The sequence below is a fragment of the Homarus americanus genome, unplaced genomic scaffold (genome assembly GCF_018991925.1).
Source record: "Homarus americanus isolate GMGI-L3 unplaced genomic scaffold, GMGI_Hamer_2.0 scaffold824, whole genome shotgun sequence".
Lineage (NCBI taxonomy): Eukaryota > Metazoa > Arthropoda > Malacostraca > Decapoda > Nephropidae > Homarus > Homarus americanus.
The window spans coordinates 3036664-3058414 of NW_024719328.1; the positions used below are offsets into that span (position 1 = coordinate 3036664).

Sequence of the window (21751 nt, forward strand, 5' to 3'; positions counted from 1 at the left end):
AATCCCCTTAAAAAAAAAAGCCGCGGGAAATTAAGGTTTGTTTACATCCGGCAGTTCGGCTGCTCTCTCTCTCTCTCTCTGCTTGTCTATACAGAGTACAACATTTAACCCTTCAATATATATGAGCAGTAAATAAGTGTTGCTTTCATATTCTTATGTAGAGTAATGACGATATGTTTTCACATGTGCGCACTTACATACGCGCAGTCTCACTTAATGGTTAACTACTTATATTGTTCCATTTATTAACATTAAATAACATTACAGGTACTTCAAACAACCATATTATTTTTTTTATATTAATTTTACTACAGCTAAAATCAGGGTCTTATTTTCTTCAGTTTTATATGTAGAACCAATCAGTCACTGGTTTCGTAAGCTTTAACATAAACAATGCCGGCAGCCGTCTTGTCTCCTCTAATATTCCATGTATTATTAATAAATTGTATTGTTAATTTTGCACACACGTACATTAATTCAATAAAAACAAATTCAGAAACATTAATTAAAATATATATGAACAGTAAATAAGTGTTGCTTTCATATTCTTATGTAAAGTAATGACGATACGTTTTCACGTGTGCGCATGCGCACTTACATACGCGATCTCTCTTTTTTCTTTACCATTATCGTTAGCTACTTCTATTGATCCATTTATTAATATTAAATAACATTACTTAAAACAACCATATTAATTTTACTACAGCTACAACCAAGGTCTTATTTTCTTCAGTTTTATATGTAGAACCAGTCAGTCACTGGCTTTGTAATCAACGAAAACAATGCTGTGTCATTTCCTCGTGTGTTTTAATATTCTACGTATTATTAATGAATTGCATAGCTCATTTTGCACACATAAACATTAATTCAATAAAAAAGACATTCAGTAATAAACAATTATGAATCTTTTGTACAGAAGAGAAATGACGCTGCTTACACGATTATGCACGTCGTCTGCACGTTGGCGGGCAGTTCAAACCCGTCGAAATTCAAGTTTCCTCCTTCAAAATTTTTATTTATTTATTTTTGTGTGTGTTCCAATAAAATATGTTAAGAATTAAAAACTCGCGAAATTTGAGAAGCTACTATACGACATTTAACCCTTCAATATGTCTTCAAAGAGACCATGATGCAGAGAAAGTGGTGCTAGTGCTTCCAAGCATAAGTACAAGTCACTATCTATCCAGGAAAAGGGTGAATTTCCATTGTCCGGCAATTTCCATGGTCCGGCACCGGTCAGGACCCGAGGTTGCCGGACTAGAGGTACAACCTGTACATCCATTTTTGTAGCAAGGGTAATGGTCTTACATTGCCTCTTCACTACGCTAGCATCAGTAGCACTTGATGGGTGCTTGGAAGCCATTTTGAATGGTTAGAGTACAGTTTTACAGCAAAAACACTTAAGCACACACGAATGATGTGAAGTTGTAACAGAGACTGACTTGGCGTCGCTTGGTGTTGCTGTGACGTTCCGCGAGTGAGGGCAGCGCTCCGAACTGAGAAAGAGTAGCGCGGCCAGACAAGAGCAGGTGATGTGTCACAGAAAGTAGTCTGTGACGACGCTAAACAATGTAGTATTGGATCACCGGGACGTTAAACGAATTTTTGGTCTCTAAACTTTAAGCCTAAAACCACCAAAATCTGGCTGGGAGGGAGGGAGGGAGGGTATGTGACGGTGACATGTTTGACAGTTGGCCTTAGATTGAGTTTTTGTTTATAAAATGTCACAGAAGTGACCTGGGAGAATATAATTTACATTGCTGGAATTCTTATAAGATAGTGATTAATTTTAATATAAACATGCTATAGTTTGCATTAGACAAAATTTTTAGTAATCATTTAGTACATTATTTTGAGTACATGTACAGTACAGCTTTGCCCTTAGGACAGTGTAGCGTGCCCAGAGAAACATTAGGCGCGAATTTTAAAACAGGACGTGCCAGATTGACTCATGCAAAATAGGAAAGATTTGCTTTAAATTAAAACATTGTCCTTAATTGTGGGTGTTGCTTTAAATCAATAATCTTAAATTGAATCTCTTTAAATCAACGTTCTACTGTATCTCAATTAGTCGGAATCCCTCTTAACTGGAATTGAAATTTTCTCAGAAATCGTGTCCCAAAGCTGAAATTTTGCACGAAATTCCAGCTTTGGGAAAAATTTTCAGAGGGTCAAATTTTCTGGAAAGTTCTGAGAACATTTTCACAGTACCCGGAATATTCCAGAAAATTCCGAGGAAAGGAGATTTTTTTCCTTGTTTGTGATGAAATGGGACACTTTCCGGAATTTCTGAGAAATTTTTTTCGGTACCTGTAAAATTCTGGGGATGGGAGTTTTTTTCCGGCTTTCAGAGATGATATAATGCATCATTCTGGAAAATTCATAGAAAATTACGAGGATGGGAGGATTCTTTCCGGGTTAGAGAGATGATGAAATGAGCAATTTCTGGAACTTCTGAGAAAATTTATCAGGTAGTCGTAAATTTCTGGGGATGAGGGATTTTTTTCGGCCTTGAGAGTCGTCCTGGAAGTGTTCTGCACCACTTGTTCTGGCTAACGGAGATACCACCTGCTAATATCTCCGTTAGCTGGAAGCCCTCTTAACTGGAACTCTCCAATAGCCTGAATTGACATTTGCTCAGAATTTTCCAGAAATCCTCTAAATTCTGGGTTTGGGAACATATTCTGAGGTTGAAAATCAGGTGCATTTTCTTAAAATTCCAAGAAAAATTCTGGAAAATCTCAACACATTTTCATTTCTGGGTCTGGGAATAAATTTTCTGGGCATTCCAAGAAATGTATCTTGTTCCAATGCGTCCCCATGTGCCAGGTATGTGAAAACAGCAGTGAGTTATTAAACAACCGTGTACAGTGGCAGCAGACAATACAAGAGTTTGACGAGATAGGCTGCAAGATACATCAGCCAATCATAGACATCCCATGCAGTCACAGGACAGTAGTGGCTAAGACATCCCTGCATCAGAAACATGATGCAATATCCTGTAAATTTGTTCCCAGACCTGGAATGGAGAGATTTTATTAGAATTTTCCGAAAACGTGCATGAAGCAATCCTCGGAAATTCATTACAATGCCCGGAATGGAAAAATATTTCCTGGAACTTCTCAGAAAGCTTAAAGAAAAATAAAAGAAAAGGCAATTGGAAAGTTCCTCAGTTGGTGCAAGAAGAGGACCTAAGAAGTGTTCCTGCCTCAGTTGGTGCAAGAGGAGGATCTGAGAAGTGTTCCTGCCTCAGTTGGTGCAAGAAGAGGACCTAAGAAGTGTTCCTGCCTCAGTTGGTGCAAGAGGAGGACCTGAGAAGTGTTCCTGCCTCAGTTGGTGCAAGAGGAGGACCTAAGAAGTGTTCCTGCCTCAGTTGGTGCAAGAGGAGGACCTGAGAAGTGTTCCTGCCTCAGTTGGTGCAAGAGGAGGACCTGAGAAGTGTTCCTGCCTCAGTTGGTGCAAGAGGAGGACCTGAGAAGTGTTCCTGCCTCAGTTGGTGCAAGAGGAGGACCTGAGAAGTGTTCCTGCCTCAGTTGGTGCAGGTTTTGTTGATTTTTATTTCTCTATATTTTGTGGTCAATATACCCCAACATGATGCTTCCAAAACATTTCGCAAGTTTCTCTTACTTTGGCAACACAACATATAATTTGTTTCTCACTATTATTATTTTTATTTATTTATGGTTTAATTCACCCCCCAACCAGCCCTGATGTGAGTCAGTGACCTGTGCCAGGGTAAAAAAAAGGCTTCAGACCCAGACATACAGTACAGTACTGTACATCTACCACAATTTCATGGTATTCAAACATTAACCACCTGATAAGACAAAGTAATAAATAATGATAAATAAAACAACTCAAATATAAATTAAAATAAAGTTCTTCACTGCATCTGACTGTTTAAGGTCTGGAATGTACTGCCATATTTTAAACTTAAACAGTTGTTATTTTTATACAATTTCACTTAAGCTGAACTCTGTTTTGGCAAGCATTTCTTATGAGAGAAGTGTGATTAATTTGAAGTGGCAGTTTCCTGGAATGTATTCAGTATATTGTATGAGGCTAGGGGCTCCCAGTACTCTATTTTGTAAAAAACTAAATTATTTACTAACACGAGACTAAATCCTGTAGAGTAGGCCTCAGATCTTCTTGCCAGTGCTCCTAGTAGCACTACTTAATCTTTGAGAACACAACGTAGTCAGATGGTGAAGTAATTCATCCACTTTCCCTGGGTCATTGCTGTTATCCACCTCTTGATCCCAATCAGTCATGTTGTCAAGGTCACATTCACTCTCAGCATCATCAATTCCTAGGGGAAAATTAATCGATTAATTAGTACAGTTGTTGGCCATTATATGATGGGGTTAGGGACATCAAAAAGCCATAGTTAATTTTTTTTTATGGGGAATAGCCCACCCGGGCACAGGTCATCGACCTGGGTGCAAAAAAAATGAGTTATCAATTGTTGTTTGTGGGAATATTATTTAATTCATTCTAGTAGTGATACAATGTTTCTTATGGTATCATAGGTAAATACATGGTTTATATAATTTGTTTATCACTGAGAACGTCACTGTTTTCAAATTAGACTGCAAGATATGTATACAGATATCTCCCATACGTATTTCCATCGTACGCCTGGCAATGGGAGCGAGTGAGTGACAGCTAGTTAAAGTGTAGTCTGTAGTTGTACCTCTCCTCCCTCCCTGTCATATTTCACTGGATTTACTGTCATTATTATTGCTTACTGATATAATAGCGGTTAATAGTGATTAATCATGACATTGTAGCCAAGTTAGACTCGACACTGTAACCACCAGGCTACTGGGTCAAGCTGCTGTGTTATGGTTGTTTTTCAACTCATATTTTTGGGTAGGTATACGTAACTTTCCTAATTTATTTTTACTCAGTCACAAGCGCACACCATCCTAAATACATACTGTGAAAAAAAAATAATAATAATTGTCCTCAGGGTAAAAACACAAAGGGAATATACATTTCTTTGCACAAGAGTTAGCTGGCTGAGTGAGGGAGGGGAAGACAGTCAGAGAGTGTAGGGGGGAGGGGGTGGTTGCTAGGGAATTGGCATGCCAGCTGATGTTAGTTACTTTGGTGAAACAGGGTGTACAGTACAGGTTGACAACCCTTAATCCGAAATTCCAAAAACCGAAAAGCTCTGAAAACCAGAAAAAAATTTTGTGGAGCAAAATTATTATTTTTTTAAACAGGTTTTAGCCCACCCGGACACAGGTCACTGACCCACATCGGGGCTTAGGGATCAAAAATCTAATAGTAATAATAATTTTAATAATAGTAGTAATAAAAATAATTATTCATAGTAAATAATTTTTTTAATAAAAAATACACAAAAATGAAATAATAATGATAATAATAATAATAATAATAATAATATAAATAATAATAAAATAAATATTAACAATAATAACAATACTGCAATAATAATAATAAAATAATAATAATAATAATAATAATAAAAAAATACAGTGAACCCTCACTTTACGCGGTTAATTCAACCCACGGCGGCCCGCGTAAAGTGAGAAACGCGTAAAGTGAACAACATAACATATGGGATTAATTTAAATAGAGACCGGGCCGACCCCCAAAGTCCACTTTTTCAGACACAATACCTACGTTGTAGTAAAAATAACTTCTTAATTTTATGATGGTATGCACACACAATTAATAATTAAGAGAAATATCAATAATATTAGGTTTTTTAACACTTACATTAGTAGAAAAGATGGCTGGGCACACGGGGATGGGGGGTTGGTTCCGAGGCAGAGGGCAGATTATTGGCCCTCACCTGTATCACTTGTATCACTATCCACCACAGAGGGTTGCAGGGCCTCTTTGTCAAACCCCTCAAAGTCCATATCCTCACTATAATTATCACTTTCACTGACTTGGGCTGGCTGTGGTGGGTGGCGGGTGAAGAACTCGGTAATGTTTTGATGACTGGGCGACCTTGTGCGCACCCTGCTCGCGCCGCTTACACAACATGGCGGATGGCGGGAGAGGGCGGGAGGTTTGGATCCAAAAATGTTAAGGGGTACATGCACCGTGGAATGTGAGCATTCCGGTGTAATGATTGATTGTCAGACCAAAGCTTACAGCCCAGAATTATGTCACATATAACAGCAAGTACACTACAGACCTCGTGGTACCACCACATTCTGGGTTGACACACCTCAGGTCGACCCAAGGGACTTGACCTCGGCCGCTAATGACGTGAGCCGGGTGACCTACAACCTCACCTAACCAAGACACCTGCGCAGGACCACATCTGCACACAGCTATCCAGATCTAACCAGTTTAGTGATAATTGGTTAGAGGTCAAAAGCCAGGTGGGCTGACCCCATATAAAGGCCCAACAGTCCCGTCCACGATCATTCTGGATTTCGGCCTTATTCTGGTCATACTGATTCTCATTCTGGTTGCTGTCATCTCTCTCCCGTTCGGGTCGTCACTCGGTTCACTAAGCAGAGTCACGCACGTCCCCTCCCCAGGTCGGGAGGGAGACTTCCCGACCAGACCACGGCATCGCCAGCTAAGCAGATTCTCCCGTAGGAGGCAGCCCAGCCAGCACTCACTGGGCCTACGTCAGGGTACACGTGAGTCTTGTCAGAACGTCCTAGGGTGAGTTACCTACTGTGGGAAGTGTATTCACTCAGGTGTGTCAGAGAGTCAGTGTCGAGTAACGTAAAACATAATGTGTTAGTACCTCGATATAACAGTGATATTAATGTGTCCATGTCATTGAGTGAATTAATAAATAGTTGTATCGAAGAGGTGTTTAACAAGTTGTCCCTTTAAGAAGTAATATATGTGTATTGACATACGAGATAAGATAAGCATATTGACGCTGAGTAAATAACATCCCGGCCACGCTACCAAGTTTCCTATCTTTACATTCCTACTCTCTATACTTCTCCTACTTATATGTAATCTTCTTCTTGTGAGATTTGTCACATTATAACGGTTTCGGCAGGGTACCGCGTAAACGTGGAAACGTGGAATGTGGGACCGCGTAAAGCGAGGGTTGACTGTACATGAATGAAAAAAGATCAAAAGTGAGAAACACGACCTAGACCTGTGAATTATTATTATTATTATTATATTTCAGCCCCCAGGCCCCAATATGGGTCAGTGACCTGTGCCTGGGTGGTCTGATCCCTGTAAAAAAAAAAAAAACGTAACGTAACCTAACTTAACCAATCTGAAATCCGAAAAATTCCGAAATCCGAAATGGATCTGGCCCCAAGGATTTTGGATAAGGGATTGTAGTGGATTCCTCCCCTACAAACGCTGTTTGTCGCTGAGTAGCCGACCACGCGAATTCCCCAGTGTATGCCTCGTGGTCTAGGTCAACCAGCGCTGCCTTACACGACGGAGGTCAACTACTAAGCCACGCCTACCTCCGCTATTTAAGACCTGACCTCGTGGTGACCTCTCTCTTCTTCTAGCTACAGCCGCAGCAAGCAACACCACCTCCTCCGCCGCTGCCTGGCGGCCCTCGCTCCCGCTGGCGAGCATGGCAACCCACAAGCTGGTCCTCCTCTGAGCATCCTCACCAACCAGCTCTCTCTACATGACCCTTGTAACCACGCTGCCATTTCCCAGCACCAATCTGCATTGTACATCCAATATAATATGTATACAGAGAGCACATTGTGAATTTCCTTTCTCCATCCCATCCTGAGTGTGAACCCAAACTTAACGTTCCCCACAGGATTCTAAACCTGTAATTTGTAAATGGCGGCGGGGTTAAACTTTCATATGGCTTTCATTTACTGATTTGGTGAAACATTATTTTTTGTTGGTATTATTTTTATTTATTCCTCACATTTCCTGGTACTGTATACAGTACTTTATATTATTTTAAGAAAACTATGGCTACAGGAGGAAAATACACACTGGATTAAAATTAAGTGTATACAGTACTTTATGAAGACGACATTTTAAAATCAATTTTGAAAAAAAAAAACATGTACAGTATTTCTTTCATAAAACTTGGACACATTGGTGTTGTACTCGTTTTTCGTTTAAAATGGCATTACAGTCAACCCTCACTTTACGCGGTTAATGTAACCCGGAGGGTACCGCGGAAAGTGAGGAACGCGTAAAGTGAATAACATAACATATGGGATTAATTGAAATAGAGTCCAGGCCGACCCCCAAACTCCACTTTTTGACGACACACAACTATGTTGTAGTAAAAATATTATCTTAACTTTATGATGGCATGCACACACAATTAATAATTAAGAGAAATATCAATAATATTAGGTTTTTTAACACTTACATTAGTAGAAAAGATGGCTGGGCACACGGGGATGGGCGGTTGGTTCCGAGGCAGAGGGCAGATTATTGGCCCTCACCTGTATCACTTGTATCAATTGTATCACTATCCACCACAGAGGCTTGCAGGGCCTCTTTGTCAAACCCCCAAAAGTTCATATAAGTCCATATCCTCACTATAATTATCACTATCACTGACTTGGGCCGGCTGTAGTGGGTGGCGGGTGAAGAACTGGTAATGTTTTGATGACTGGGCGACCTTGTGCGCACCATTTTCGCGCCTCTTACACAACATGGCGGATGGCGGGAGGTTTGGATCCAAAAATGGCGCGGCTTGCCAGCCGCTCTCCGCGTAATGGGGTACACGCACCGCGGAATGTGAGCATGTTAGGTTCCGGCAGGCCACCGCGTTAACGGTGAACCGCGGAATGCGGGACCGCGTAATGTGAGGGTTGACTGTATTGATATTTTTTAAAATTTGCTCTAAGGTGGATAACCTCTTATCCGGACACCTCTTCCCCCCAATTAGTCCGCCTTAGCGAGGTTTTACTGTAGTTTTGAAAATCTTAAGAGAGGGATGAAGTTAGGGCAATGGGGCAATAGTTAAAGGGATTAGAATGGTGACCCTTCTTCGGGATGGGCTGAACCGAGGCATGCTTCCAAGAAGAAGGAGAAGTTTGGGTTTTGAGGCAAGGGTGAAAGAGGCGAGCAAGCACAGGGGCTAGAATTTCAGCACACTTCCTCAGAACACGAGAGGGTATTCCATCCAGTCCATGCGCCTTACTCATATCCAACCTGGATAACACACCGGCAACCCTGAGAGTGGAGATTATAGGAAAGTGCAAAGGTTCAGTAGGAGGAGCAGGGGTAGGAGGGATAAAGTGGGAATCGTCTAAGGTGGAGTTAGAGGAGAATAAGGTGCCAAAAAGATTGGCTTTATCAGGGGGAGAGTTGGCTATAGAGTTATCAGGTAGGAAGAGAGGAGGAAGAGAGGGAGTATAGAAATTATTACAGATATTTTGGTTAATGACCAGAAGGATTAACTAGAAGAAGAGTTAGTCAGGACAGCGGTCTTTCTTTTTATAAAATTCCGCTTGGCCCACGAGGAATAACCTTTCAACGATTCCTAAAAGTAATGAAAGAGGAGTGCGTAATAGGAGAAGGAGCCAAAGTGATAAGTTGCAGCAACTGTTGTTGCAAGTACCAGAGAATTTGAAAAAAAAAAGTAGCCGAACTGGTTAACTACGTTACCGATAAGGGCAAATGGTTTCAGTCTCAATAAACAAGAATTTACAGATGCCATTGCTCTAAGGTAAGATAGGTCAGTTGAAGGTTTACCCACCCAATACGTGTGTGGCTCTTCCTATGACGTCGATAATGCCATGGTGTGCAAGAAAGGGGACTTCATATGCATGAGGCATGACGAAGTAAGGGATCTCACAGCAAATATGTTGAAGGAAATCTGCCATGATGTCAGGGTAGAACCGACCCTCCTTCCATTAGACGGTGAGAATTTCCAACATAGGAATTCAAACACATCCAATGAAGCCCGTGTTGACGCCAGTGCTCGAGGATTCTGGACACGGGGACAGCGAGCCTTCTTCGAGATCAGGATTTTTGATCCCATGGCCGCATGTCACCATGACTTAACTCTCGATGCTGCACACAGGAGGAACAAGAACGACAAAATAAGGGCATACGGGGAGAGAATTCAGAACGTTGATCTAGGCATTAACATACCTAGGTATAAGGTAGGCGTCGCATTCTGGATTGAACAAAAATAAGGGAATTATGATGAATTGCTTACTGTTGCTATAAAGGATTGGCTGGCTGCCCAGCTGGAGGTGGTGCTCCCTCCCCACCTCCTTCCTCTCCCCGGCTATTCACCAAGCATAAATTTGTACAGTATCTTAATATAATTCTTTTGTCAGTAATTTATGAGGAAACCAGGAGTTATTCGGTTTCCTTCATTTTACCAGAGATGTTCTTATCATTATACAAATTATGTATCACATTTTGTCTTTTATTTAATACCTTCAATGTTAAGTTACAGAACATTTTAAAAGACAGTATGGAGTAAAAAGGAGGTAAGATGTGCGGTGCAGCGGAGTGCACACCTCCCCTTGCCAAGGTCCAAGCCATACTGATGATACGTGCTTCTAGCCTTCTACCGGTGACTACCATTCCCCTATACTTGCCACATGTTGCCTGAAATGAATTTCTAAAGTCTTTTTTGTGCTATTTATTCCAAATTTTCTGGTAAAATATTTTACCACGATCATTCATATGTCAACCCAAGGAAGGTTGGGGCGGTAGGAAGAGGGGAAACCATAAATAACTGCATAAATATTACGAATATTGTCATAAAACTCTGGCCAGATGCAGCCATAGGCAACAACTTTGCTCTGGAATTTTTTCATATTTTACCTTTTTTTTTCGTTGATGTAAGCCGGACTGCACGTCAAAACATTTTGTTTGTGCACATGAAAACGAATAGAGCATTGTACTGTACTTACCTGGAGTGAACACCCAACCCCTCTGCTTCCTCACTTCTTCAGAGGCAGTAATACGCACAGTGTAAAGGCACTCTCCATAGTGTTGTTTGAACCATGATAAATCACTTTGCCTCCTCATGTCACTAACAATCCAAATTGGGTAGTTGGCACCTGAGAAATAGAGAGTAAGAGTCAGTTATAAAAGATGATGCAACAACAAGTATCGCTCTTCTCTCTGTATCACCAACCAACCCAACCCCAAAATTTAACTCATATTACGAAGAGCAGCAGCAGCAACCAAAACCTCGTCTCCGCAAGGTGGATAGCCCACCTGCTGTCAACCTCCTCCTATATTTCCCACTTCTGAGCTTTACCTTGTACTGTACCCTTCTTGCACCCTCAGAGCTAATGCTCTCCTCTCTCTGTATTACCAATCCAACCTGAGCATATGTCTGTTTATTCTGGGGTTATTGTAATCATCAGTGGACATGTTAGAATGGACCCTAAAGGAAAACTTGGTGCAGTTTTAGATATTTGTTTTATAAAGGTAAAACTAGGGCAGTAGTCCAGGTCAGCCATTAGTGGAAACTGTAGTCACTACAGTACTATACTTTACCTCATTTTGCTTTACGTTAAAAGAAAAGTTTATTCTGAACAAACTCTGTTACACTTCACACCTCAACCTCAATCTAAAGGGAATGTTTGTGGTTCCTGCCAACCCCCCCTCCCGTGCTCATTTATTTATATTTACTACACATCCACAACGTTGCTAAAGTTGCCTCCTAAAAGCTGGAAATGCTGTACAGATGCCGTAGTTTATTTCACTCCTGAGCAATTGCTTCAAGTATATAATGGATTCAATCGTCCTAACCTGGAGTACTGCTCTCATATCTGGGGTGGTTCTTCTTCTGTCCAACTGTTAGATAGGGTGGAATCAAAGGCATTTCGTCTTATTAACTCTCCTCCTTTAGTTGATAATCTCTCTTCCCTTTCTCTTCACTGCAATGTTGCTTCACTCTCTGTCTTATACAGGTAGATTTGGCATCCTGTGTACTGCCGGTAAGGCCGTGGGCTAGTAACACTCGTCTTGCCCGGGGTGCCCACTGTTTCTGTGTGAGAATCGGTCACACTATAATAACCCGTTATAGTACATCCTTCTTTCCTCACACAGCCAAACTGTGGAATGCTCTGTCTTCTTCTGTGTTTCCATACTCATACAATGTCTAACTTTAAAAAGCTGGTTTTCCGGCATCTTCGTGGTGTAGATTAACACAGTATAACCTTTTTCTTCTCTATTTTTAATATGTTTTTTTTTCGCCCCCTAGGCTCCATTGTGGGTCGTTTGACCTGTGCCCTGGTGGGCTCTTGACACACGCAGAGTACCTCATCAGAGGCTTCTGAGAAAAGTTAAGGCTCATGGTATCGAGGGGAGAGTTTTAAATTGGATAAAATCATGGCTCACCGATAGAACGCAGAGGGTCAGCGGAGATGGTGTTAAATCTGAGTGGGGTCGTGTAACCAGTGGGGCTCCCCAGGGGTCAGTACTAGGCCCACTCTTGTTCATAATCTACATAAACGATCTAGATACTGGGATCAGCAGTGACATAAGTAAGTTTGCGGATGACACCAAAATAGGGCGGCAGATTAATTCAGGGAAGGATGCAAATGCACTACCGGAGGATTTAAATAAACTGCAGGAGTGGTCATTAAATGGCAAATGAAATTCAACACCAGCAAGTACAGTGTACTTAATATTGGAAGAACAAATACTGTCAATGTATACAGCCATAACAACATCAACCTAGAGAAGTCGACTTGTGAAAGAGACCTAGGGGTACTTGTAAGCCCGGACCTACGGCCTAGAAAACAGTGCGTTAATGTTTGAAATAAGGCAAACAGAGTATTGGGTTTTATATCTAGAAGTGTAAGTAACAAGAGTGCAGAGGTCTTATTGCAACTATATCTTGCGCTTAGTCAGGCCGCACCTCGATTATGCGGTTCAGTTCTGGTGCCCCTATTATAGAATGGATATAAATTCACTAGAGTCGGTGCAGCGAAGAATGACAAAAATAATTCCGGACTTAGAAACCTTCCATATCAGGATAGGTTAAAGAAACTTAACTTGCATTCCCTAGAAAGACAAAGAGTGCGGGGAGATATGATAGAAGTATTTAAGTGGGTGAAAGGAATCAATAAAGGGGATATAGATAAAGTTCTTATAATATCCGAGCAGGATAGGACTCGGAGCAACGGATTCAAGTTGGATAAGTTTAGGTTTAGGAGGGAGATAGGAAGAAACTGGTTCACAAATAGGGTGGTGGACGAGTGGAACAAGCTTACCAACTTTGTAGTAAGTGCGGGAACTCTGGAAAGTTTCAAAAGGAGGCTAGATAGATTCATGGATGATAGAGAGTGGTAGTAACTCTCGACAGGAGCTGCCATGCACAGGCCAGCTGGCCTATTGCAGACTCCATATTTTCTTGTGTTCTTATGTTCTAACTTCACCAAATATGACGGTTGAAGATGACCTGATCACGAGATATGAGATTGACGAGTTCCACAACAATTTAAATAATGAGTTACTTAATGCACAAAGGCAGAACATAACATATAGAAAACTCAGATCAAACAACAATGACCCTAAAAGGATAAACAATTATTTAAAGAATATTATTGGACAAAAGGAGGTTATAGGGAGAATAAATCGTGGTGAAGTTTACCTCCGAGATTGTTATGAGGGTTAAGACCGAGTTAAGAAAAGCAAAGAGGAATAATGAACATTCTTTTAAATGTATCAAACTAAAACACGAGATATGATCGAGGTGTATAAATGGAATTAAGGGTTAAACAAAGGTGATATAGCAAGTTACCAAACATCATCATTAACTCGAACACGCTGCATAGCTTCAAACACTGGCTCGTTAGCACTTTAGCTCCTAAGTTCGTTTGTGGTTCGTGAATTCGAAGTGAAATTTGTTGTGCCATTTTTTCCTAGTATGAAAATTGTGCCATTTCTTCGAGTACCCCTGACGAGAGGTTGACGCCGCTAGCCAGTTGCTATTCTTACCCTTTTTACTACTGGATAGATTCTCCAATGCTTTACTAAGTACACCATATAATTAAAACACAGTCACCATATTAAAATGCTAAGGCCTGCTGATAGTTTTGATTGGTAACTGGGGAATTACAGCTTATATATCTACAAAGAATTATTTACATATATTATGCCAAATTCTAAAAGAACATAAGAAGATAGGGAGTATGCAATAGGCCGGTGTGAGAGATAATGTAAATTGCTGATAATAAGGGTAATATCATAAATTAAATAGAAACTAACGGGACAAATTCATTACGTAATGAATTTGTCCCGTTAGTTCGGTCCCTCAAGCTTCTAAATATTAATGTTGTTTTCAAGTATGACTCAACCATTACCAATATGTTAATAAGGAATAGCCCAAGTTTGAATGTAAATGGAAGTGTTTATTGTATTCCATGTAGCAAATGTAATTGTAATTATGTAGGTCAGACAGGAAAAACACTGCAGCTCAGAATCAAACAACATAAGTATAATATCAGAACTGCATCTGAAAGCAGTGCCTTGTTCGTTCATGTTAGGAATAATAATCACCCCATTGCTTGGGAAAAAAGCTTAGAAGTATTCAAATCATCTTGTGTCACAGAAAGACTTCTGGTTGAAGCTAGTTTGATTAAGGAATTAAAATCAATAAACCTTAGTGATGGTCAGTTCAAAACTGATAATATGTTACATAAATTTATTTGTCAGTGGCCCAAGGTTAAAAATGCTTTGAAAACCTTTGATCTAGATGTATGATAGTTATTTTGTGGGTCCCTTTTTTCTGACCTGACCTGGCTAGTCACGTCACCACCCTTCTCTTAAGCTCCTCTACGTGTGTGTTGGTGTGGGGATTAGTGGATGTCATCATTATGACCTGACCTCATGTTTTTAGGTCACCCTGTATATTTAAGCCTCTCTCTGTCCATGTAATCCAGTTGCCTCTGAAGATGTCTTGAATAAAGACGAAAGCTAAGGTACTCCGTTGTTTCCATTTTCCCGTGTGATTTTATCAAGATTTATATATATATATATATATATATATATATATATATATATATATATATATATATATATATATATATATATATATATATATACATACAGTATTACCCCGCCTAACGCGGTTTCACTTAACGCGTTTTATCATATACGCGGTGCCTCGCCAGAGCTGAACTTTCACTTAACAAGGATTTTTTCATCATATACGCGGTGAGTGTCCGGCTCGAGACGCTATTTTTAGATTTGCCCCACCCTCCACCCTGCCTGACTGCCTGTTTTAGCTCATAAAATTCATACAAATTACCCGGCCAGAATATAATTTACATTGCTGGAATTCTTATAATTTGGTGATCATTTTGAATATAAACATCATATATTTTGCATTAGACATACAAATTTTAGATAACATTTTTTCTCTGGGTAACTATGTTATCTTTTGTGCAAAATATATAACATTTATATTCAAAATATTCCTGGTCTTACAAGGAATCCAGCAATGTCAATTATATTATCCTAACTTTAGTTTGAGGTATTATTTATTACAAAAAAGTTAAGTATTCTGGTTTTCCCACACATCTCCTTGGGACGGTTGGTGGGGGGTGGGGGGGAGGGAGGGACCGACCGACCGACCATCTGTTACCCGTGAAGAATATTTTTTTTATTTTTATTAACTGAAGATATTTGTTTTAGCTCATAAAATTCATACAAATTACCCGGTCAGAATATAATTTACATTGCTGGAATTCTTATAATTTGATGATCATTTTGAATATAAACATCATATATTTTGCATTAGACATAAAATTTTTAGATAAAATGTTTAATCTGAGTAAGTATGTTATCTTTCGTGCAAAATATATGACGTTTATATTCAAAATATTCCTGGTCTTACAAGGAATCCAGCAATGTCAATTATATTATCCTAACTTTAATCTGAGGTATTATTTAATACAAAATGTTAAAATCTAAATTTTTCACCCACTCTTCTCTTGAAGGGATGATTGGTGGGGGGTGGGGGGGAGGGTTGGGACTGACCGCGCGGTTGGAAGAGGGGGGGAGGCAAGGTGGGGTACTTTGATTGACAGATAGTGTTGTGAAGATTATTATTTTTTTATTAACTGAAGATATTTGTTTTAGCTCATAAAATTCATACAAATTACCCGGCCAGAATATAATTTACATTGCTGGAATTCTTATAATTTGGTGATCATTTTGAATATAAACATCATATATTTTGCATTAGACATACAAATTTTAGATAAAAAAATTTTCTGAGTAACTATGTTATCTTTTGTGCAAAATATATGACATTTATATTCAAAATATTCCTGGTCTTACAAGGAATCCAGCAATGTCAATTGTATTATTCTAACTTTAGTTTGAGGTATTATTTATTAAAATTTAGTGGTTTTCCCCCAAAAATTTCTCAAGAGAGGGAAGAGCCGGCAGTGTAGTGTGAGAGGGGGAGGGAGTTGAGTCCATTATTTGAATGGACATTAACTTGGCGACTGTATTTCTCTATTTCTCTTAAGTATTAATTGTGTGCATGTACCATCATAAAATTAAGATGTTATTTTTACTACAACATAGTTATGTGTCTTCAAAAAGTGGAGTTTGGGGGTCGGGCCGGTTTCTATTGGAATTAATCCCATATGTTCTATTGTTCATAGCAGTTCACTTATACGGGACCCTCTAGGTTCTATGACCCCACGTTAGTGGGGGTACAACTAATATATATATATATATATATATATATATATATATATATATATATATATATATATATATATATATATATATATATATATATATATATATATATATATATATATCTTGATAAAATCACACGGGAAAATTAGAAGCTTGAGGGACCGAACTAACGGGCAAATTCATTACGTAATGAACTTGTCCCGTTAGTTCGGTCCCTCAAGCTTCTAAATATTAATGTTGTTTTCAAGCATGACTCAACCATTACCAATATGTTAATAAGGAATAGCCCAAGTTTGAATGTAAATGGAAGTGTTTATTGTATTCCATGTAGCAAATGTAATTGTAATTATGTAGGTCAGACAGGAAAAAACACGCAGCTCAGAATCAAACAACATAAGTATAATATCAGAACTGCATCGAAAGCAGTGCCTTGTTAAGATTCGTGACCGAATAACCAATCACCCCCATTGGCGAAAGAAAAAAAAGCTTGATATTGAAATCATCTTGTCACAGAAAGACTTCTGGTTGAAGCTAGTTTGATTAAGGAATTAAAATCAATAAACCTTAGTGATGGTCAGTTCAAAACTGATAATATGTTACATAAATTTATTTGTCAGTGGCCCAAGGTTAAAAATGCTTTGAAAACCTTTGATCTAGATGTATGATAGTTATTTTGTGGGTCCCTTTTTTCTGACCTGACCTGGCTAGTCACGTCACCACCCTTCTCTTAAGCTCCTCTACGTGTGTGTTGGTGTGGGGATTAGTGGATGTCATCATTATGACCTGACCTCATGTTTTTAGGTCACCCTGTATATTTTAGCCTCTCTCTGTCCATGTAATCCAGTTGCCTCTGAAGATGTCTTGAATAAAGACGAAAGCTAAGGTACTCCGTTGTTTCCATTTTCCCGTGTGATTTTATCAAGATTTATCTTATCCACGTTTTCATTATTAGATTTATAAATATATATATATATATATATATATATATATATATATATAAATATATATATATATATATATATATATATATATATATATATATATATATATATATATATATATATATATATATATATATATATATTTGAATAAAAATACAAATTATTGAATGTGACGTATTAATGGTGTTGAACATTACACGGGGTCCCGGCGTGAACAATGACCCCAAATATAACACTGCCAGATAGAATGTGTCGGAGGAGAGAAGGGTCCCTAACAGCTGTTGTTTGCTTACATTAGCCAGTTGAGAGGGGGGGGGGCCGCTCTCACCCTCGTCCACTCTGACTTTCTCCCCTGGAATCGCTTTATATAATTCCTTTTACGTTGATTACCACAACACGAGGGCGGCGAGGCATTTAAAGGGAGACTCAACTTTTACTTATACACTCAGCACTTAGATTTAAGTTGCCTTATAAAGTATTTCTATTAATTACAGTTCATTATTGGTCTCATCTCAACAGAAGATGATTTAGATCAATATTTAATGACACATGACACTGTTAACATCAGCTCTTACAGAAATAGTGTCATAATTATCACTTATTAATGTTATTCCTCTAAGGCAGTTAAATGGATGGTGGTTGTGTTTATCTGGCGGCAGTCTTTAACTAAACCCTCATTACTCTCTCTCTCTTATCATCATCACCGCCATCACCACTATCATCACCACTACAATCACCACTAGCATGAACAAGGCAATTAATATATCCTGATAAATTCGTAAGTACAGGGCGATCTATTTCTCAACAGTAACTGAATGATGAACCAGTGTAATTATTAATCTCGTTACGCGCGTCAAGACCCTAGTTATTGAAGAACACTAATAACATAACGCCAAAGATCTTCAAAGCAATAACGACATACAGCACCAAATATCAGCAGAAAAAAGTAGTGATTTACGCCTGAATAACTTATTAGCAAAACGACTTAGCCATCATACAGACACGTGAGGTTGAAAGACGAGACCCAACTCTACCGCTGATCTAAGTAATTCCACCACTGCCACACTATCTAATTATATCGGAGGATTAAATACACTTTCTATGTAATTATCATACGAGAGTAATCTATACACTGACACAATGGTATATCCTGGTAAAATTAAATAGCAAAAGGTCTACTATTATAATTCAAACGTGTTATAACCTTTACTGGATGTTGAATGATGTTGAATGTAGCCTTAAATCTTTATGTTATACCGCAAGGATGTTTTATACTACCCAAGAGGTTAGGATAGGATAGGTTAGGTTAGGTTAGGTCCTTCCTTACCCAGTCAGGTGACACTTTACCCAGGAAAATATTCTAGGCAAAATTTTTTTTTATTATGTCAACTCATCCTTGTTATTAAGTACCTAAGTATTTAAGGAACTTGATAATCATAATCTATCACTTTACATGAAAAACATTTATAAGTCTATTTTACTTAATTCTACTTAACCACATTTCCACTTATTGCGTTACTTTTCCCGACACCAAAACCCACGTTAAAAGCTACGCAATATCCTGACCATGTTGGTATTTCAGAACTTATAACCACATCTTTTGTAATTAATATATACCAAAGTGTACGACATTTAATATAATATAAACACACAAGTGGCAGAAACATCATACGTCCGCCAGGTCTGCTCTTCTGTGTTTACAAAGGTCGTGGGTGGAAACTGGGATATTAAAACACGTCGAGCGATCACAGGCGGAAAGTAGCTGTGATTTTGTTATTTTTTTCCCACACTCCAGTGATTTTTAGTTTGAGTAAAATAGGAAATTACGGTGTTGTGATTGAATAAGAAAAATGACAAACATTTTTTAGATATGAGCTAATTCTCTCTCTCTCTCTCTCTCTCTCTCTCTCTCTCTCTCTCTCTCTCTCTCAGCCCGCCTCCACCCCTACATAACACCTTAAACAATGGCTGCCTCGTATATGTTCGAAATATTAACTCACATAAAACTTGGTGTGAACATTCGCCAGCCATCAACATGGTCATATAACACACATCAACAATACAGAAGGGGAAGAGGGGCGTGTAGTTCCCCCCCCTCCCCGTGATGGCGTTACCCCCCCCCTCCTCCGTGATGGCGTTACCCCCCCCCTCCGTGATAGCGTTATCGGTGTAGTGTTATTTGTGTTTTATATTAGTCTTGGCTGACGTCATGGTGCTGGTCTAGGGAAATTGTCCTAAAGTGGGGAGATGGGGTGGGGGAGGTAGTAGGGTGGGGGAGGTAGTGGGGTGGGGAGGTCGTGGTGTGGGGAGGTCGTGGTGTGGGGAGGTCGTGGTGTAGGGAGGTCGTGGTGTAGGGAGGTTCAGAGGACCAGTCTCCCGAAATTCACAGTGATACCTTTATGCAGAAGGAAAACCCATCCATTAGTAACCAATAATGCCCAGATAGAATACAAAAGCAGAGGCACCCTCCTGGGCCTGCATATATCCACGACAGGTTACTCCCATCATGTCCACACCAGGAAGGAAAAGGCAAGAAGAAAACTGAAAAAAACTATACCGCTTTAACGCGCTTCCTGAGGAAATAAAACTCCGCCTGGTTACATCATTTATCATACTGATAATAACTTACCCAGCAATACCTCTTCATACTATGAGCACCACTCAAGTATTAAAATTACAGGTGGTCCAAAATGAAACCCTGAGATTCGTCACAGGTGAAAGATACCCCTTCACCAGAACCACAGCCGAGATACAAAGAGACCTGAGAATGAAACCCATCAACCAGCAGCTGCACACCCTGGCTAGCAGAGTCTGGCAAAAGATAGAACGATCAGAGCAAGAACTCCTTCAAAGACTCCTACCAAACAAAGACAACCACCATACATGGTTCCCAATAAGTTAACAAATCTAAAAAGATTATTACCACCCCCGATCTATACGGCCAGGCAATAGAAAACCTCCCTAGACCAGCATCCGCCACTAGGGTCGGCGGAATATGAAATAAGGCCCTTAAAACACCCATATATGGGACAGGGTAGGTTGTCTAGTGCCTGTACCGACAAACAGTAACTAACCCATGACACAACCCTAACCTCTAATCTTCTCTCACCTCTTACTTATCTACAAAAAAAAATAATGTAGGAGCTAACCCAACCCAACCCATTAACTAGTCAACTCAGAAGGAAACAGTTATTAAAGAAGAAAATTGTGCACAGAGAAGAAAGAAGAAAGAAGAAGAAGAAGAATGGAGACAGAATAAATCAGTAATAAATAGGATAATAGAATAAAGGCAGAGGTTCCCAATTATATTATTTCTTGTAGAGGATAAGAGGAAGTAATTGGAGGACCAGGGAAGGATGCAAGAGGGAGAGAGGATAACGATAAACAGACACAGACAGAAATAAGAGAAAATGTCAGAAAATGAGAGAGAAAGAAGAGAGGGGGAGAGATGATAGAAATAAAATACAGTTAGAGAGAGAAGGGAAAGAAAGAAATGGAAATATGATAGACATAAGAGAGGAACAGAAATAAAAAAAAGAGTTAGAGATAAAGAGAAAAAACATATATTTAGAGAAATCAAGAGATAGAGAGAGCAAGAGAAAAAAATAGAAATATAAGAGATTGGGAGAAACAAATAAAAGAGAAATTAAGAGACAAAGAAAAGTAGAAGTTTGGAAGAGAGAGAAATAAGAGAGATAAGAGAGAGATAGAGACAGGCCGATTAATGAGAAACATAGGTAGACCCTGTTCCTTAATTCACACGTCACTGTCTCTCTCATGATGAATACAGATAGAACAAGTGAACGAGGAGAGAATTAGAAGGGAGAATATACATGGTGTATAGCAGAGAGAGAGAATAATTAGTGTCTTTGTTTCGCTTTGTTTTCTCATCGGTAGGAATCAGGGTGATGAGTGAATAGGAGATGGGGAGGAGGAAAACGATGAGGAGGAGGAATGGAGGAAAATGGGGTACAGAAAGAGGAGGAGGATGAGGGCAAGAAGGAGGAAGAGGAAGGGGAGGAGGAAGAGGGGTACATCCTTTAGATAAATTAGATCGTATGTGTTACACCCCCTTTACCCATGGTGTCGACACAATACTCCCTCACATCGATCCTGATGCCTTTCTACAAAACTCACTGGGCTACACCAACCCAAACTGTAACTATTATTTTCCTGACTCCCCCGAGTTTAGTTCTAGTCTCCTACTACCT

General features: G+C 39.4%; 1 protein-coding gene across 1 annotated transcript; it reads right to left on the reverse strand.

The window, feature by feature from the left end:
- Positions 1 to 3862: 3862 nt before the first annotated feature.
- Positions 3863 to 11004, reverse strand: LOC121860006 (phosphomevalonate kinase-like). Its single transcript, XM_042357019.1, has 2 exons — positions 10836 to 11004; positions 3863 to 4309 (listed from the first exon to the last, which is right to left on the reverse strand). The coding sequence occupies exons 1-2, from the start codon at positions 10951 to 10953 to the stop codon at positions 4140 to 4142; spliced, it is 288 nt and encodes a 95-aa protein (XP_042212953.1). The 5' UTR covers positions 10954 to 11004; the 3' UTR covers positions 3863 to 4139.
- Positions 11005 to 21751: the final 10747 nt, after the last annotated feature.

What these genes read in the sequence shown, in the direction of transcription:
- LOC121860006 (XM_042357019.1), bottom strand. Translation starts at nt 10,953, where the DNA reads ATGAGGAGGCAAAGTGATTTATCATGGTTCAAACAACACTATGGAGAG. An exon ending in GGGTTGGGTGTTCACTCCAG is followed by an intron (nt 4,310 to 10,835) that starts GTAAGTACAGTA and finishes ATTTTCCCCTAG; the next exon opens with GAATTGATGATGCTGAGAGT.